The sequence below is a fragment of the Simochromis diagramma genome, unplaced genomic scaffold (assembly GCF_900408965.1).
Source record: "Simochromis diagramma unplaced genomic scaffold, fSimDia1.1 OVJJ01000327.1, whole genome shotgun sequence".
In the NCBI taxonomy this organism is placed as follows: domain Eukaryota; kingdom Metazoa; phylum Chordata; class Actinopteri; order Cichliformes; family Cichlidae; genus Simochromis; species Simochromis diagramma.
Genome location: NW_024386768.1, coordinates 722,484 through 742,680, shown reverse-complemented (window position 1 = coordinate 742,680; position 20,197 = coordinate 722,484). Strand labels below are relative to the sequence as shown.

Below are 20,197 nucleotides of genomic sequence, written 5' to 3'. Positions count from 1 at the left end.
AGTGCTTTCGGTTCGGTACGCATATGCATCGAACAATACAAAAGTTTTAATTAATTTTATCAGCTTTCCTTCTGACGATGCTGTCTGTGTTGCGCGCTCAGTGAATCTGCGCTCGACTACTCCGCCTAGGCTGCACTGTCGAGCGCAGATCCAATGAGCGCAGCACAAGCTAGCGAGACAGAAGTTAAGCTCTCCTTGCAACATGGCAAATTGAACCTTCCCCCCCCCCCCCCCCTCATTCAGATCTGGCCTTTGGAACTATTTTGGTCTTCGTGTGACGTATGACCCTGAAGGTAAGCGCGTCATGGACAAAAGTAAAACAGTATGTTGGATGTGCCACGCAATGCTCAATTACATGGGTGGGAGCTAGTGTGTTAGCGCAGTTAGCTCGTTAACGTGTTGGCCGTCCAGCCCCACGCACGGGGCGATCCACGTTAGCTCGTTAACGGAGATTTGCCGTGTTGTGCCGTTAATGTCATTTCAGATTAACGCTGACAGCACTAGTGGGAACACAACAAATGTGACTGCACATTTACGCCGACATCATCCTAGTGCAAAGACAAGTGGAAGCAGACAAAAACAACAAGCAGGCATGCTACAAACTTTACCCGAGTCATTTAGACAGCCGTTAGCACATGATTCTCCTTATGGGACCTGATATGTTTAATATGCTGCTGAGAATATAGCCCAGAAGAAGCGGATAGTATAGCTTTTATTTTGGAAAGAGACATTTCTCTGTAATAAACTCTCTTTTCCAAAGATGAGGGATTTCTCCATCAGATTAATTTTTTTATTACTTTGTTGTTTCAGCAACATTAAATTTAAAAACTGCACGTTTGAGTTAAAATATATATTTATAATTTTAATAAATGACAAATTAAAAAGGCATGAACATTTTTTTTGTATCGAAAAAATATCGAACCGTGACACCAAAGTATCGAACCGAACCATGAATTTTGTGTATTGTTGCACCCCTACCAGGCACTGATGCCACAGGTGGCTGGGTGGAGTCCTGAGTGATTCAGGGCCTCCACCTCCTGTAGACTCAATGATGTAGCAGCACACAGCCCTGCGGCCTGTCTGGGTCTAAAATCGCCTGCTGCTTGTAGTGAGGTGAAGTGGTGCAATACACCCTTCGCGCTTTAACGTGATGCATGTTGAAACTACAGGGTGCTGAAGGCGGACTACAAAAACTAAATCCTCATCGATTCGTGGAGATATGAACGAGGCTGGCGTTGAGAGGAGGAGCGTCTGGGGTCGTATTCACCGACGTCAGCACAAACACTTTTAATCCTGAGGCTCAGTTTGTCTGAAATCTGTGGTGTATGTGAGTCAAACACTCAGGATTTACCGAATACAATCAAACATCCTGTTGTGTTGTGGTCGCTGCTGCTGGGACGGTTCAGCATACGGGGACACTGAGTCCGACTGCACCATGTTCACCTCCACCCACACACGCTGAACTTTGTCCTCATAAATATCAGCAGCTGTAGGTCTGCTTCCACCTTAAAATACGTTAAGGACTGAGTGCCATTTCTCTCTCTTATTGGAGCTGACCTGTCAGTAACCATGGAGACCACAGCTGGACACAGCATCGCAGCTCGTCACGGGAGGCCAGATTATTTACGATGATGCTCGCACGGACGTTTTCGCTTTGTGTCACACGCAGAAGGAAAACACACCTGCAGGGCCGAGCTCCAATCAGAGAGCTGCACCACTGCACAGTCAGAGTGGGAGGGGAGGTGGAGGGCAGCTGCTCTGCTTGCATCGATGTGAGGAAATGATTCGATTCATCTTCATAAATGTCACGCCTCCTCCCGTTTGCTCCAAATGTCATCTCAGCTGCTTTCATGCGACTGTCAGATATCTCCTGGCCTCCTCCTCCACCTCCCCCTCACCGCCTCCCCCTCCTTGCTCCTTAGATTGGAGAAGTTTGGTGTTAAAGGCGAAGAGGAGGAGGAGGAAGATGAAGGTATCACCTGCAATCAGCTCATAAAGCCTCAGGAACAAAGCAGCCGCGGCTCCTCCCGATGCAACTTTCATTTCCTGTGTGGCAGGAAATTGTCTCCGCACGCTGATAACCGTGGCTGCCATCATGGCTGTTTATCAGCCAACCATCAGCCGTCCATCACCTGCCCGCCCACAGGTTTAACAGAAGACTCCGCTCCTCTGTGCCCACAGCTGATGAAACCTCAAACTGAAGTTTAAGATCTGAAACGACCAATCAGAGCACGGCGCCATTCCAGACTCAAAGAATAGAATAGAATAGAATTAGAATAGAATTCAACTTTATTGTCATTGCACATGCACAGGTACAGGGCAACGAAATGCAGTTTGCATCCATCCAGAAGTGCTTTAGTGATATAGATATATTACAATATATATTAGCAATAATATAGATATGTGAGTATATTACAGAAATGGGTCTATTATGGTATGTTATAATGTACACGGTATGAAGTATGTTGTGAATATTCTATAACTATAAGTATGTACAGGCTGTAGTGAGTACAAGCTATGTACAGGCTATGAACAGGATATAAATATGAAAAACTATACAGAATATGAAATAAATAACTTTACAGAATCTGAGATATACAGCTATACAGAAATGGGAACTGTGCAAGTTGTAAACAGTTGTAGGATTAAAGATTATCGAATGTACAGAATGATTATTTACACAGAGCTATACAGTAGTGCAGTTAAGATAAGTGAGATATAATTCCTACAGAGGCTATATAAAGTGCTAGTGGTTGTGAGTGGTGGTTCAGTCCATGTTATTATTGTGTGTTTGAGGGTACAGTTGTCCATTGTGGGTATGTTCAATCCATGTGTTAACGTGGGTCAGATGTCAGGAGGCAGAGTTCAGGAGTCTGACAGCTGTGGGGAAGAAGCTGTTCCGGTACCTGGTGGTCTTAGTCCGGAGGCTCCTGTAGCGCCTCCCAGAGGGCAGGAGGGTGAAGAGTCCATGTGATGGGTGACTGGGGTCTTTGATGATTTTCCCAGCCCTTTTCAGACACCGCTTCCTGTAGATGTCTTTTATGGCAGGAAGTGGTGCTCCGGCGATGCGCTGGGCAGTTTTCACGACCCTTTGCAACGCCTTCAGGTCCGAGGCAGAGCAGTTCCCGTACCAGACTGTTATACAGTTGGTCAGGATGCTCTCGATGGTGCAACGATAGAAGTTCACCAGGATGTCTGAGGACAGGTGGTTCTTCCTCAGAGTCCTCAAGAAGAAGAGGCGCTGGTGAGCCTTCTTGACCAGCTTGGAGCAGTTGGTCGTCCAGGTGAAATCCTCGGAGATGTGGATTCCCAGGAACTTGAAGCTGCTCACACGCTCCACAGCCGTCCCCTTAATGTGGATGGGTGGATGTGGGTCAGCATTCCTCCTGTAGTCCACGATGAGCTCCTTGGTCTTCTCGGTGTTAAGCAGCAGGTTGTTTCTGTCGCACCACTCAGCCAGACGATCCACCTCCTCCCTGTAGGCGGCCTCATCGTTGTCACTGATGAGGCCAATCACCGTGGTGTCATCTGCAAACTTAATGATGGTGTTGGAACCATCAGCAGGTCTGCAGTCGTGGGTGAAGAGGGAGTAGAGGAAAGGGCTCATCACACAGCCTTGTGGTACACCGGTATTCATCGTGATTGTAGATGAGCAGTGGTTATCCAGCCGGACATGTTGGGGGCGGTTGGTCAGGAAGTCCAGTAACCATTTGCAGACGAGGGAACTGATGCCCAGGTCTGTCAGTTTCCTGATGAGTTGTGAGGGGTGGATTGTATTGAATGCTGAACTGAAGTCTATAAACAGCATTCTGGCGTAGGTGTTGTTGTTGTCCAGGTGTGAGAGGACAGAGTGCAGTGCGATGGAGACTGCATCCTCTCTGCTCCTGTTCTGGCGGTATGAGAATTGGTGGGGGTCCAGGGTGGGGGGGAGACAGGATTTGAAGTGTGCTAGGACCAGCTTCTCTAAGCACTTAGTGATGATGGGGGTGAGTGCTACTGGGCGGTAATCATCGAGGCAAGATGGGTTGGAGTTTTTGGGTATCGGGACGATGGAGGTGGATTTGAAGCAGGCCGGTACCACAGCGTGGGCCAAGGACAGGTTGAATATGTCTGTGAGCACTCCTGCAGCTCATTAGGCCGAGAGCTGCAGATGTTTACAGTCGAACCAGACCACCCTCTCTGATGTCTGGCAGTCGGGGGGGCGGGGCCACAGCAGGATGTACAGGTGGGAATCATGTGACCCAAGCTGGAATGACTTCAGCTTCCACTGCTGCTGCTATGAGTAAGGTAGAGGTCAGAGGTGTCATCACCTGATCGGCTCCAGTCGCCACACGTGATCAGTTTGATTTGTGGTCACATGACTTTCTGTGGGTGAAGGTCAGCTGTGTGACAGGATTTATGAACATAGGCAGGTATTTAAGGTGTGTGAGAGCAGGAAACACGCCCCTCACCTGCGGGAGTTGTATGGTCCGTCCAAGCCGGAGAGGGCGGAGCCGTGGAGCCTTTCTTACTCTTTATGTCTTACCTGTCACATGACACTCGACGTCAGCGGGAAATCGCTCAGGTGGGGTGACCAGGTGTGTCAGGGTGTTACGAGTTCAAATATTGAGGGTGAGCACAAAGACAACAATTGGTCCAGGAGAGTTAAGATGATTTAATGAACACACGCGTGGGGAGATGAACACTGCACGCCGACAGCATCGATCTCCGCCCAACGATACACAGCAGTTGTTTTCATAACATCAGGGTATTGTTAATGACGCTCCCTCATGCGTCAAACAGATACAACACATGCATACGTTTCAAAACCACAAATGTTCTGTTGACGACTTTCGACACATTTAAAAGGACATCTTCTCCGTCTCGAGGCCAGGTGCTTCCTGTTAATAACTCTCGCTTATCTCCTGGAGCAAACTGTCCCTTAGGCAGACACAATTTTGCATCACAAGCTTTTGCAAACTATTATTTGAAGTCTTACCTAAACATGAGTCTAACTACTGTGTGTGTGTCTCAACCTCCAAATGCACTCGGCCTCACCCCGCCCGTTGATGCTTCTGACCTTTTACCAGGCAGAAGCTCTCTGTCTCCTCTATTATCAGAAAACAAGGTCCTGACTCTGAAAACAGTATTTCTTATAACTCAGCAGTATCATGCATCATAAACAATATCATTCATTCACAATAAGCCAGCAGCCTAATGTAATGCAGTTTAACAAATGTAATCGTTTCACCTTCTTCTAACTCAGGAGAATAATGCAAACTAAAACTACATAATAATTCACAGTCATTAATCAGGGGCATAACGTGGCATTAATATCACAATCTCACTGCTTTTAAACACGCAGGTCCCTGTGTGCGTGTGTGCGTGCTTGTTTAAACATCTTTGTGGGGACCAGTAATTGGGAGGACCAAATGGCGGTCCTCAGCTGTGGTTAGGTCATTGTTGGGGTCAGGTATTAGCTCCTATTGGTTATAGTGAGACAGCAGGTAAAGTGTTACATCAGCTCAATGTCCTCAAGGAGATGTGAAAATGAGTGTGTGTGTGTGTGTGTTCAGGTGTGTCTCTGAGCTGCTATGTGTGCTCTAATGATGTCACTCTGCAGCCAAAGTCTCCGCCCACCTGGAGACTGCTGTGGGTGGAGCCTACCCCCCCTCCCCCTCCTGGGGGAGTATTTTTGAGGAGGCGGGTCGGCAGCGGCTCACAGCTCCAGCAGCAGCAGCAGCATCCTCCTCTTCGTCCTCCTGAGCGGCGGCAGAGCGACAGGCTGGAGTCCTGGTACTCGTACACTCACTGGTTCCCGATGGCGTCGGGCCACGTGATGAAGGACGATGGCGAGCCCATCCCCAGGATGCAACCGGCCATGATGATGTTCTCCAGCAAGTACTGGTCGCGGCGCGGGCTGTCGCTGGACTCGGCCATGTTTGACCAGCAGCATCAGCGGCAGCGGCACACCGGCGGACAGATGGTGAGGAGTCTTCATCCTCCTCCTTTTAGACTAACTGGGTACTTTTACTCCAGTACTGTAGCTGAGAGCAGCTTCAGGACTTTATTGATCGCTGATCAGGAGAAGATAATTAGAAACTCTTTATTTCTCAAATTCTGCTCCAAAAATTCAAAGTCAAACTAATTATTTCTACTTTTAGTACTTTTTTACCTGAATTGGCTGATCGCACAACCTTCTTGCTGAAGAGCCTCTGAGCAAGGCAGTAATCCCATCAGCTCAGAATATTCATCCAGGCAGCAGAAACAGATCAAACGATTTAAAAAGAACTGCCCAGAGCGATCAGATCGGTAACTGAAGATTCATCTCCACACTCTAGTTCGACCCTCTGCTTTACGGAGGAACAAATGTGCCAAAAGAAATCTACAGGAACTAATGAATCTGACATGAATTAATGTTACAGAGTTCTTTCTGTGATACTCGTTATTTACATTCACTTTAATTTATTTATTCTTTTTATTTCTGTTTTATCTCTGCACCATTCTCTCTATTTACATCTTTTTCTAATGGCAGGAAATCTGTCAAAGAAAAGCAGAAAAACGAATGCAAATACAATTTAAACCCTAGCATGAAACGGTCAGCCTAAAGTGATGTTTCTGGACTGTATTTAAGCAATATTTCTTCTTTTTCTCTGGGCCAACATGAAAAACCTGTAGTCAGGCTGATGGCTCTGCATCGTTTACATCACACGTTAAATATTCCCTCCATGCAGCTTTGCAGGCAGCATTTTCCTGCCAGTCGGCTCGCAGGGATCGAAGTTCGTCCACGAAAAGCAAAAACCGTCCACAATCCAGACACTGAAGAAGAGCGAAAGATAATGTCCAGGCTCAGCATGAGGTAAAGAGTAGACTCAGAGTACACACTCAGAGTTGTGTGTCCGTGCTCACTGTGGGGTCTTTGCCGTCAGAGTTCTGGGTAAGCAGCGTGTCGTGCGTGTCGTCGGTTGCTAGGCTATGGGCTGTTTGTCTGAGCATCCGTCGGCAGCTCCACATCTTTATTTCATGACGCTAACAGCTGTCAGAGCAAGCTGCTTCACGCCGTTGCCACCGTGTGTTTGAACAGCAGTTCTGGGGAAATTTGTTGCCGTCTGCATCAGATAACGCTCCACGCCTTTATGAGGCCGGCCTATCAGAGCGAGCGATCATACTGATGGCGTTACTGAGAGGAAGTCACCCAACCAGAAACAGAACTGTGCTTTAGTTTACGCAGCGGAAACAAAAGCACGCAGGTAAAAAGGTTTAGGGTGGAGAAAAGGCTCCATCAGCTGATGAAGGTCAGGTGGCCTGCAGACACACTGGTACAGTTTAAATTCATTCACAGCAGCAGAAGCACCTCAGCCTGACTCCTGCTCAAACACTGCCCCCTGCTGGTGGGGGTCTGAGCTAAATCTGCACAGGACACAGACGACTCACCCTCCTCTGTCACTCCGACCCTCTGCATGTACCCTTCACTGCATCCATGAACCTCCTCTGAGCTCTTCTCCTCCTGCCTGCAGCTTCTCCCTTCACCTTTCCTCCTCTGCACAGGCTCAGACCATCTCAGCCTCTCTGAGTCTGAGCAGTTCCCCTGATGACAGGATTCTGTCCACACTGCTCACTTCCAACAAACATCTGAGCATCTCCACATCTCCAAACCCCTGACACTCTTTCTCCACCCACTCCACCCTGCCTGCACGCTCCTCTTGGACCTGGAGGTGCTGCTTCCTGTTCCTGTTCCGTGCAGGGTGGCATTAAAATCCACAGTTGTAGCGTAGTGGGAGGGCCTAATGAGCAGGGGTGGATCTAGAAGGGTGGCATGGGGTGGCAAGTGCCACCCTAAAATGATCCCTTGCCACCCCAAGTGCCACCCCAGTTTTGCATATGACAGTGTTGTTTATTAAAATAAGATCGCATTAACAGTTTGAGCGTAGTTACAGTCAGCAGTGAATATAAATGCTAAAACTGAATATATTGCATAGTGTCCCCCCCTGCACCAGTAACAAATGGTTCAGCCCATAGCAGGACCGGCTTTTTGGTGAGTGTTATTAACCCTCCGTGGTCCACGGACACGCTGCACCTCCAGATCACATGACTGATGTGAGCTGACACAGCAACAAGCTGCAGCCACGCTGAGTCTCTGTTTCAGCCACATTGAAAGTTCAGACTTCAAAGTTTTTAAATTTTAATTACAGGCCAGTAAATCCAGAGTTATGATCATATATATCAGCCACGCTTTGTTCTAAATACTGTCGTCACGTTTGTGTGTGTGTTTTAAGCGTTTTGTAAGGACAGCACGAAAACAGTAAAGAAAGGAAAAAAGCCACCTCTTTCCTATTGGTGGAAAAATGCACCATGTCGACCAATTAAAATAAAAGTCAACATGTGGGATTTGGTTGTTTAGGAAGAGGGAAAAGTTTGGGGAGTGACGAGAGAGAGAGAGAGAGAGAGAGAGAGAGTTTAGATGTGGCAGATTTGTGACGTTTAGTGTGGAGTGTTTACTTAGTGTGTTGTGTTGTGTAGTTGTTCTGTTGTGTAGTCGTTTTGTTTAGTGTGTCAGTGAGGGCACTAATGACTGTCACAGAGGCACATTTGCAACGTAAACACTGTCACTAAGTAGAAAACCAGCGGAGTGATACACCTGCTGTTGTCGGGCCTGCAGGTTTGTCCCTGTGCTCTTCTGTCTTTTGGTGGACAAGCTTGTTTTTTACTGACACATCATTTGTGGGGCATCTTATTGCCACACCTGATTGTTCTCTCATTTTAGTTTTAGTAATATTTTTAAATGGTTGTACAAAATGAAAAAAAAAAAAAAACCAAAACGGTGTATTGGCTGCATTTTTAGATAAATAGTTGTTTATGTTTACAAAATGTACATTTTATATTTGCAATTCAAGTTATAAACATTTACCCAACATGTCTGTGGGGTTTTTTTTACAGTAAAAAAACAACTAAAGTCAGTTGAGCTGAATTTAGTTGTTTTTTGCCTGTAAAAAGGCAATTACAAGAAAATGGAACAAGATAGACCCACCATCACAGGACGAATGGATCAAAATTATAGATGAAATACAAACTATGGAACAATTGACCTACAGAATAAGGACTCAGGAAGATCAATACCATAAAAAGTGGGAGAAATGGACTGAGTACATAAACCCAACAGGATAAAGACCAACACACTGATAATGAGAAATGATCAAACTGTAGAAACAAGGAGATCCAACATGGGTTTTTTTTGTTATCCTACCTGTTGTATTTATCTTTTTGTTGTTGTTGTTGTTTTGGTGTTTTGTTTTGTTGTTACCCCCACCCCCCACCCCCCTGTATAATGTTTAAAGAAAACAATAAAAAGAAAGTAAAATAAATAAATAAATAAATTCAGTTGAGCTGAAAAGAAAAAATAAAATGAAACAATCTGAGGGTGAAATACAAACATAAACTCAAAGGAGTCACAAATGTCCGGTTGTATTTCAGACCTCAGAGGGTTCATCCGACAAATCATGAAAAATGAGGTTTACATGTTTGTTCATGACGGTGCAGATTTCTGACATTTTGTGTAATTTAAGCTGCAACAATGTGACTGTTTTCTAACAAAAACAGTGAAACTTAAGTTAGACTTGTGTTTGTAAATGAAGCGCCCCATGTTGTGTAGCTTTCTGGATTTTATACTTATTGGGCTACATATTTATTTATCATACAGGCTGTACAGTACATAGCATCAAAACTCACATGGTTTATGTAACTAAAGTGTGTAATCATGTGGGCTACAGACAATAATTAAGTTATAGACTATATTTATATGAAAACGTGCATACTTACTGCATTTGAATCATTTAACCACATGTAACCACCTGCATGAGTGTTTGGGGGGGGGGGGCTTTGATTTTGCCACCCCATTTGATTTCTTTGCCACCCTAAGAAAATTTCTCTAGATCCGCCCCTGCTAATGAGACCTCCATCGCAGAGTCAGAGACCTGATTGGTTGATGCTTCTAAACATCTCTTTTGGCTCTCGGCGAAGGCGGTCGCACTTTTCTCCTCTCCTCCTCCTCTCCCTTATCTTCCCTGCTTAGCCTCTTATGTCCTTGTCTAGTCTCGTGTTTTTTGTATTACTTTTCCCTGGAACACTCTCTCACAGTCTGTTCTCTAAAACCTAAAAGAGGAATTATGGATTTGATCAACTGGTCTCTGAATGCAATTGACACCCCTTCTCAACGAGAAGTCTGGGCTCGGGTGAGCCTGAGTGCTGAAGATATCTACCTATTCGGAACCATGATAACAGGGTTCTTGCTGATCGGAGCTGGCTTGGCCCTGGCTTATGGAAGAATTAAGGAAGCGGAACCGGCTGTTCAAACCCCCACAAGGCTGCCCGCTGGGATTGGAATGATGGGACGAGGCGTGAGTTTCTCAAAATGGGCTCATTGAGTGCAGCATGGATAAGATCTTGGAGAAGCTTACGGCTGCCGTGAATACTCAGAACAAGACCTCTGAGTGAAAAACTGGATTACATCTGGAGGGGCTAGCTCGAATAACACCTTTGAGCGCAAATTGGATCACATCTTGGGGAAGTGCACTGCAGTCGTGAGTTCTCAGAACCTGCTCTTTGAGCAAAAGAATGACAACATCACAGAGCGTAAGTAACATCATAGAAAGCTCACGGCTCTCCAACGCGAGATTGAGAGACCAGTGCTGGACTGTTAGAAGAGCTTTGAAATTCATATGAGTTGTTCACACTAAAGTAAAAACCATCATCACTTCATGCGGATACCCCTTCGGCGCCAGCTGCGGCCTGAAGGCTGGAGGCCGTATCAGGCTAAGTAAACAGTCTGCCAGCCAACCCAGGTGGCCTTGTAGGGAATGGGAAGAAGAGTCAACACACAGTCGTTATCTGGGAGTTTTTGTCCAGGCTTGGACACGCAGCTGGCGCCGTGGTGTTCGCATGTTGATGTTGTTGATTTTTCTTTTCTGCGAGCAGCTCAGGAGAATTTCAAAGCTGTTTTTAACACTCCGACACTGGTCTCTCAATCTCCCGTTGGAGAGCCGCGAGCCTCCCCATGATGGTATCAAACTTCTGGTCCATGGTGTTGTCATTCTTGTGATTCTGAGACCTCACAACTGCAGTGAGCCGTTCTGCGATGTGATCCAACTTTCGCTCAAGGGTCTCATTTTGAGCAGGCCTCTCTTTGATGTATCCCAATATATGCTCAGTGGTGTTATTTTTGAGTCGTCACGGCAGCTGTAAGCATCTCCAAGGTGTTAACCATGCTGCGTTTGTTGTGAGAAGTCGCGCCTCGTCCCATCGTTTCAATTCCAGCGGGCAGCCTTGGGGGGGTTTGAACAGCCGGTTCCGCTCTCTTAATTCTCCGATAAGCCAGGGCCAAGCCAGCTCCGATCAGCAAGAACCCTGTTATCATGGTTCCGAATAGGTAGATATCTTCAGCGTCCTCGATCGACATTCCCGCCAGGCACATGACCCTCCAGTTCTGCCACCCGTCCATCGTGTATCCGGCAGGGAAAGTCCCTACAGGGCACTTGGGCTCTCCCGAGCCCAGACTTCTCGTTGAGAAAAGGGTGTCAATAGCATTCAGAAACCAGTTGATCAAATCCATAATTCTCTTTAGGTTTTAGAGAACGACAGTGAGAGACTGTTCCAGGGAAAGTAATGCACACGAGACAAGACAAGGACACAAGAGGCTAAGCAGGGAAGATAAGGGGAAGGAGGAGAGGAGAAAAGTGCGACCACCTTCGCCAAGAGCCAAGAGATAAGCACGCACTCATCCCCCTCCCTTTCCAAACGCCTTCGATGCTTGTTTCCTGCGGGGGAACACGGCGGGTCTGTGTGCCGCGCTGGAATGGTAGCGCTGTGCAGGGCTGCTGCTGTGTTCGCTTCGGATTACTCCTCACCCCCCACCCAATCCTGTGGCTTGTCATGTCTTTCACAGAGTTGTGCTGTGGACATTTATGTGCTTTTTGTGCAGAGGAGTTTTTTTGTTTCCTGTTCTTGTGCTGTCCTACCATGGAAGCACAGCATGAGTAGATGTCTCTTTTTTTCCTCTTGTACTTTCCCATTGTAGTGTATATTTCAGTGTTTTTCTGTAACGCTACCGATCTCCGACTTGTATCCCCATGTGATGTCTTTGTTGTGTGTGTAAGGTCGGGGGGGGGAAGGCGGTCCCATTTCACTGCAGGGCAACCTGCATGTGGCGAATAAAGCTTTGATTGATTGAAACGCTTCATTTTGTCACAATAACCTAACGTTCTTTGTCATGTTTGTGTTGTTGCTGTCAGTCGAGGCGTCCGTCCTTCTGTCCCATCAACGAGAAGCCGGACAAAGAGGGCACAGAGGATTCTGGGAAAACCGCAGTGGTGTTTTCTCTGAAGAACGAGGTCGGCTGTCTGGTCAAAGCTCTCAGACTGTTTCAGGTCAGGAAGCCCTCAAAAACAGATCACGCCTGAACCTCTGCCCCACCTCCATCTTCACCCTCTCTGTTCTCGCGTCCTCCTGCAGGAGAAGCGCGTGAACCTGAACCACATCGAGTCTCGGATGTCGAAGCGAGTTCCTAACGAGGTGGAGATCTTTGCAGACTGCAGCTGCAGCAAGAAAGAGTTCAACGAGCTGCTGGAGCATCTCAAAGACCACGTCAACATCGTGTCCTTCAATACGCCAGCACATGTGTGGTGTGCCGAAGCAGGTATGAGCGCGCTCAGACGCACACCTGGATTTCTGGAGGCTTTCTGCTTTTGTCTTTACAGCTACTGCTTTAGTTTTAGTCAACTAAATGTGATGCGATTACAGCAGACGTAATCTGAAGTTGATTCAGTGACTCAAATCTAAAATGTAAAATTTGTGTTTTGAGCGGTGAGTGATTCTCCACGATGTTTACAAAGACGGCGTCTCTTCTTCTCTCCCTCTTCTGTTACGTTTTCATGGGAGTGGGCTGAACCGCCCCTCCCTCGCTGTTTATCAGGAGCAGATGAAACGCTGCACAATGAGGTCACTTCCGATTGGATCACTTCACACTCACCCCACCTTTTCTGTAGTACCTGATTAGTTCTGATTGGATATCTTCATCTTGTTTTGACTAAAGTGGCCAGTTTCTAGCCACGTGCATAAAACGGCAAAGGTGGAGGAGAGGAGAAGTCGTAGGTGTTCACGTGCCGTGGAGCGATATTTAAATGACCACGCCTGTTTTACCGCTGGAGAAGGCGTCCCCTTCACCAAAGAAACAAAAACAGGAAGGAAAGAGACTATGTCATCGACATCTAAGCAAAATCATATTGTCTTCCTCCGCAGCTCAAGTTCATCTCCTGAGCTGAAGTCAGGGAGCTAATACATGAAAACATGCATAAACTCGCTCATTCATTCCTGATATTGTCACATTTTGCCAGTTAGTGTCCTAAAAATCACACTTTTCCCCTGATAAACAGTTTTGACATTTTCACATTGTAAAAGAGCAGCTAACACAGGCTAACAGAGGCTAAAAAAGCAGCCAACACAAGCTAAAAGCAGCTAAAACTGCAGCTAACAGAGGCTTAAAAAGCAGCCAACACAAGCTAAAAGCAGCTAAAACTGCAGCTAACAGAGGCTAACAGAGGCTAACAAAGCAGCCAACACAAGCTAAAAGCAGCTAAAACTGCAGCTAACAGAGGCTAAAAAAGCAGCCAACACAAGCTAAAAGCAGCTAAAACTGCAGCTAACAGAGGCTAACAAAGCAGCCAACACAAGCTAAAAGCAGCTAAAACTGCAGCTAACAGAGGCTAACAGAGGCTAAAACTGCAGCCAACACAAGCTAAAAACAGCTAAAACTGCAGCTAACAGAGGCTAACAAAGCAGCCAACACAAGCTAAAAGCAGCTAAAACTGCAGCTAACAGAGGCTAACAGAGGCTAAAAAAGCAGCCAACACAAGCTAAAAGCAGCTAAAACTACAGCTAACACAGGCTAACAGAGGCTAAAAAAGCAGCCAACACAAGCTAAAAGCAGCTAAAACTACAGCTAACACAGGCTAACAGAGGCTAAAAAAGCAGCCAACACAAGCTAAAAGCAGCTAAAACTGCAGCTAACAGAGGCCAACAAACACTAACAGCAGGTAGTGGACAATATCAAAAACTAACAGAGCCTAAGAGCAGCTTAAATAGCAGCGCTTACCGACAGTAAAGTTCAGGATATCCTCAACAGCTCAGCTCGGTATTGCCGTCATCAGTCAGAAGTGAGCCTGTTTAATCGACTTGTATCAGATTCCTTTAACAAGTCAAGACTAAATGAAGGCGAAGCTTCTCACCAAGCATTGACCTCTGAGGTAAACAGTGGACTGATACAGGAAAAGCTGGCCAGATCCTGTCGGGAATGACTCACTACAGATGGATGTTGGCCAGAGTTTTTGAGGAAACTCAGGGGTAAAACTTAAAAACAAAAACAATATTGCAAAGTATTTAATCAACTGTATCCATGTTTTATTTCCTGATTTATTGCTAATTGTCGATATTATTCAAATAGTGAATAAAAAATGTTTTGATACACAAACAGTCTTAGAACACGCTGGCCACCGTTGACAGTACTGGTCTAAATGTAATATTTTCTCTTTGCTGACTAAAGGATTTGCTTGGTGTGAAATGCACTTCACACACGCACAGTTGTTTGTCGCCAGATGCCACATTTATTTTTAGTTTTCATTTGTTATGACCGTCCACAGTCTGACAGCTCCGGTCTCAGCTGATTCCCAGCTTCCCCCTCCGCTCCTCTCCCGTCTCACTAAAAAAGGGGAAGGAAACCATCATCAGTCCAAACGCCATCAGCTGTTCTCACCTGCGTCTCCAGCACCGCCCCGTTGAGCTCACTGCACCACTCCTCCCCTGCAGCCGCGCCCGGGACCGCACCGCCGCCACACTTTGTTATATACCCAAGAAAATATAACTCAGCTGACTCAGTCTGCAATCGACTGACATACACACTGTAAAATGAAAAGCTATCATACAGAATGTAAAGGTTTGACAGGCCGCAGTGTTTAAGCGTTGTGAGACTTCTCTGTGTTCTTCTCAGATGAAGACGAGGTTCCCTGGTTTCCCATGAAGATCTCCGAGTTGGATCAGTGCTCTCACAGAGTGCTGATGTACGGGTCCGAGCTGGACGCCGACCATCCCGTGAGTCGTTTCAGTTCAACTTTATTTATAAAGAACAGCTCACAGACGCCTGCAGCGTGAGTTCATCTTGCATTCGAGACAAAGAGGGGGGCAGACTGCAGTGTTTAGGGCCTTTGTGTGCAGGTCAGGGTGTTAAGTTTCTCCTTCGGGCCTTCGGGCTCATCTCTGAGTTCACCTCTGGACCTCCTACAGCTGTTTTCATTCAAGAGGAAAACTTTAACTGAGTCTGCAGCTGTCCAGCCTGTAGGTGGCATAGATCAGGAAGTGAGACCTGCAGAGTGAGTTCCTCCCCACAGGTTGAGGTGCTGAGTTCAATGTGCTGCTCATCTGCCCCCTCACGTGAAAGAGGCTGGGCTTTTTACACACACCTGCCCGCTCTTCGATCCACACAAAGCTGGGCATGATGGGATATCTGTACTCTGACTGTGTGTCCTCTTCCTTCCTGTCAGGGGTTTAAAGATAATGTTTATCGCCAGCGCAGGAAGTACTTTGTGGAAGTGGCCATGAATTATAAGTTGTAAGTATGTTCGTCCGTTCGTCGTGTTTTCTCGTGTTTCACCTCTCACGTGTTTCACGTCTCACGTGCCCCTCCCCCCACAGCGGGCAGCCCATCCCCCGTATCGAGTACACGGAGGAGGAGGTGAAGACGTGGGGCGTGGTGTTCAGAGAGCTGACCAAACTGTACCCGACTCACGCCTGCAAAGAGTACCTGAAGAACCTGCCGCTGCTCACTGAGCACTGTGGCTATAGAGAGGACAACATCCCGCAGCTGGAGGACGTCTCACTATTCCTCAGAGGTACGTCTCTCTGAACACGTTCACCTGAGTCCAGGTGAGCGGCTTACCTGGACTCAGGTGACCCATGAGTCACATTACAGATTCCAGAAGTTCTGCTGAAACATGAAGCGCTGTTGGTGGCTGCCCCGCCTCTTTGATGACATAATCCCTCCACGGTGATGTTTTTTGATGGATGAGAACAGGCCAGAGCTGAACAGGGTGATGACCTCACTTCCTGTGTGGCTTCCTGTGTGTTTCAGAGCGCTCTGGCTTCACCGTTCGCCCGGTGGCAGGTTATCTGTCTCCCAGAGACTTCCTGGCTGGTTTGGCCTACAGAGTCTTCAACTGCACTCAGTACATCCGGCACAGCATCGACCCGCTCTACACCCCCGAGCCGTGAGTACCTCCACCTTTCATCCATCTCTAGTTTGATGAGTTTGAGGATCTCCAGCTCAGCATCACGCAGACAAAGAGGTGAAATCCACTCTGTGTATTCAGTAGTTGTAGTGATCCATCTTTCCTCCTCCTCCTCTCAGAGATACGTGTCACGAGCTGCTGGGTCACGTCCCCCTACTGGCTGATCCAAAGTTTGCCCAGTTCTCTCAGGAGATCGGTCTGGCCTCCCTGGGAGCGTCTGACGAAGACGTTCAGAAACTCGCCACAGTGAGTTTCATCATCATGGTAACGCTGCAGAGGTTCAAATCCAGCTGTGGGAGGTTTACGGAAGACTTAGGATAAAAGAAATTGAAATAAGCCAGTAAAATAATAAATAAATATCTCTTTAAGAGTAATGGTACTAAAAATAGAAGCTGTATGAGATTAAATATTTTACACCCTATTACACGTTAATTATATTAATTTAGAAAATTATTTTTTCATGTTTTGTTTGAGAACGATGAGAGTCCTATTCTCACCTTATTTAATGATGAAGTGTCACCTGATGGTGGCGCTAGAAGAACATGTTTCATCACCAACATGTTTTAACTTTACAGCATCACTTTAAAGTGGATCTGTTCTGTTAGAGTAACAGAGTAAAAGTACTCAGTTACTTTGAAGCCCTGTAACTCAGTACAAAACAGAATCAACAACGCAAAGACATGCGCTCTAGAGACTCAGTTTCACACAGTTTTTTATAGTCATACATCTCCATGACATCACAGAGATGGGACAGAAGCCCCACCCAGCTGCTGCTCAGAGCTTCTGTTTGTGAGGGTTAGCGTGGTTACACCCCCTGTGGTGCAAAATGATATTACATGAAAGCACAGGCCATCTGAACAGTTGATGTCTCTAACACAGAGGTGATGCCATAGAAACCAGTTTTTAAAGGGACCAATCAGTGATCAATCAGTGATGGAGCCTCGTGTGTTTCAGTGTTATTTCTTCACCATCGAGTTCGGACTGTGCAAACAGGACGGTCAGCTGAGAGCTTATGGAGCCGGTTTACTGTCGTCTATTGGAGAGTTGAGGGTAACACACACAATGCACATACGCGCACGCACACACAGACGCACACATGCACGTGCGCACACACGCACGGTGGAAGTGATGTTTGTCTGCTGATGTTTTTCCCAGCATGCCCTGTCTGAAAAGGCATGTGTAAAGATGTTTGACCCAAAGACGACCTGCAACCAGGAGTGTCTCATCACTACCTTCCAAGAGGTTTACTTCGTGTCGGAGAGCTTCGAGGAGGCCAAGGAGAAGATGAGGTAAGCAGCGAGTAGTCCCTGAACGCATCGTGAGTGTTTTAAAGTCTGAACAGGAACTAAACTCCTGCCTGGACCGAGCCCGCCGTGACTTCCTGTGCGTGCTTCCTTTCCCGCAGAGAGTTTGCAAAGACGATAAAGCGCCCGTTCTCGGTGTACTACAACCCGTACACTCAGAGCGTCGACCTGCTCAAAGACACCCGTAGCATCGAGGACGTGGTGCAGGACCTGCGCAGCGACCTCACCACTGTGTGCGATGCCCTGGGGAAGATGAACACCTACATGGGCATCTGAAGCTGGGGACGCACCACCAAGCTTCTGCAGAACATCAGCCGCCATCACGCGTCCATCTACGCCTCTGAGTCCAATGTAGCAACCACAGGAAGTTATTAGCTATCATACCGGCTCATAGTCTGTATCACAGCGCCACGAATCCATCAATGACGACTTACTGACCAGGTCAAAGGTCACCGAGACCATGCCCAAGCATCTGCAGGTGTTTCCTCATGAAGGCAGATCCAGGACAAAGAACGCTCCCTGTAAGGCTCCCCACGCCGATCCAAAGCTGCGTTCACACGAACCACAGAGCAAAGTTTCACCTCGCTGTGTGCAGCATTCACGTCCCCGTGTCGCTCCGTTTGACTGCCTGCAAAGAGTCAAAGGCCTGTTTTTGACACTTTCAAGCCGTCTACGTTCGTCTGAATCCCGTCTCTTTCGCTGCATTTCGGGCTGAACTGCTGCAAAGCATGGCGGCGGTTAGCTCAGTACGATCAGCTCATCAGAGCAAGATGTCGTGACTAAGAAGGATGTCCAATAAGACCCTCGCACATTGACTCACCTCTTTCAAAACCCCCTTCAGCCAACTGCCATCCATCGTAGAAATGAATTTTTGGTAAATTTTTGCCTCGACGACTTGTTTCTCCTTTACTTTGGCGCCAAACTGCACAGGCAACCATGGCACTCTCTCAGCTGTGTGATGGATCCACAGTTTGGCTCAAAGTGAACAAGAAGCGAAATCGTGCGACTCCCGCCTCATTCGCGCTGCGATTCCTCTGACGTCCGTCTGAGCTCTCGCCATACTTCCTGCCAGCAGGATCGGGTGAATACATTGTTTATTGGATCAAAACGCATTCACCTCTCTTCGTGTTGTCTCGTTTTCAATGTCACAGCGTGAAAGCTTCCCTCCATGCTTGGTGGGAACGCTCCCTCTGAAGGTCCTCCCCTCTGATGAGCTTTGAGGTCATGTGACTATAGAGCATCAGTGCATGTGATCTGACTGAGGGTTTGTGTGATTTGTGAACTGAACAGGCGGCGCTCTCAGCTGATTGGCCGCGGCTGACTGAACTTCCTGTGCTGCTGTGTTGCTTCTTTACACGCCTGTAAATGATGAACCATTAAAGCTCCCGAGTGTCGCAGGTCTCTGTGTCTTCATTTTTACCTGCAGTGAGAGCATCGTGCCTGCATGAGCAGAGGGCGTCCGACGGGTGGGGCTACCTGTGGTTTTAGTCCAAGGTTACAGTCTGCTGAAGTCCTCTGACACTCACCCCCACCATGGTACAAACTCAGTGTGTCATCCAGATGTTTGTGGGTGGGGAACAGCTGGGGGCTTTAGGGTGTTAGAGAGATGTTTGACTTTTAACCGAGACTCAAAGTCATTCCATCAGAGTTGGCTTTTCAGTGAGTTTGTGTCGGTGGGACGTGATCCTGTTTTCAGACTTCATGGCCCCACGCCCAGCTTTAAGCCAGGTTTGAATCTGCTGCTCGTAGAAAGGAGAAATGCCCTCTCTCTTTTAACCATGTTCAGACAGAGTGCAGGACGAAGGAGATGAGATGTGGAAGCACTTCAATTTTGTTACTGGGAACTTATGAAGAAGAGAATAAACATGAAACTAAGGTTAGACAGCAGGAATATGAGGAACAACACAACAAAGGATGCAGACAAACAAAGGGTTTAAATTCACAAAAGCGAATGGGCAAAGTGGAGACACCTGGGGAACACAAGTGAACTGAATCTGACTAATGAAGCAGAACTGCACACGACACAAAGAAGTATCAAAATAAAACAGGAACTAACTGAACAGGTGACACTTCAATACCAACAGAAAGGTAAACCAACACGGGGACCAGACTGACAACTAAACACAGATAAGACATGAAGTAAATGTACATGTCTGTGAAGGTTCTCAGTCATCCAGGTCATCGTAGTCAAAGGAGCTTGCAAAGAAAAGCGTCTGGACTTCTTTAAGTTACTTGAAGACGTTTCACCTCTCATCCAAGAAGCTTCTTCAGTTCTAAGGTCAAATGGTGGAGAGTCCCAGATTTAAACCCAGTGGGAGTTTCCCCCCACAGAGGGACAAAAGGACCCCCTGATGATCCTCTAATCGCCTGAGCCAAGGTGTGAAACTGGGTGTGGGTCCCAATCAGCCAGGGTTTCGGGTGAGTTCATTGTGAAACCTGGCCCCACCCTATCATGCGAATTCCTGAGGTCAGATGGCCCAGGATGTGAGTGGGCGTTAAGGCGTCTGGGAAGGGAACTCAAAACTGGATTATAGATGGCAGAGAGTTGGTGTCGTAAACCATCGCCTCTGTTCAAAGATGGTCGCT

General features: G+C 47.1%; 1 protein-coding gene across 1 annotated transcript; it reads left to right on the top strand.

Annotated features, from left to right (window-relative positions):
- Positions 1 to 4,114: 4,114 nt before the first annotated feature.
- On the top strand, positions 4,115 to 19,008 carry tph2 (tryptophan hydroxylase 2 (tryptophan 5-monooxygenase)). The gene is made up of 11 exons (XM_040037666.1): positions 4,115 to 5,965; positions 12,264 to 12,398; positions 12,484 to 12,667; positions 15,014 to 15,114; positions 15,564 to 15,631; positions 15,715 to 15,911; positions 16,151 to 16,286; positions 16,427 to 16,553; positions 17,262 to 17,357; positions 17,463 to 17,596; positions 17,713 to 19,008. The coding sequence occupies exons 1-11, from the start codon at positions 5,801 to 5,803 to the stop codon at positions 17,885 to 17,887; spliced, it is 1,518 nt and encodes a 505-aa protein (XP_039893600.1). The 5' UTR covers positions 4,115 to 5,800; the 3' UTR covers positions 17,888 to 19,008.
- Positions 19,009 to 20,197: the final 1,189 nt, after the last annotated feature.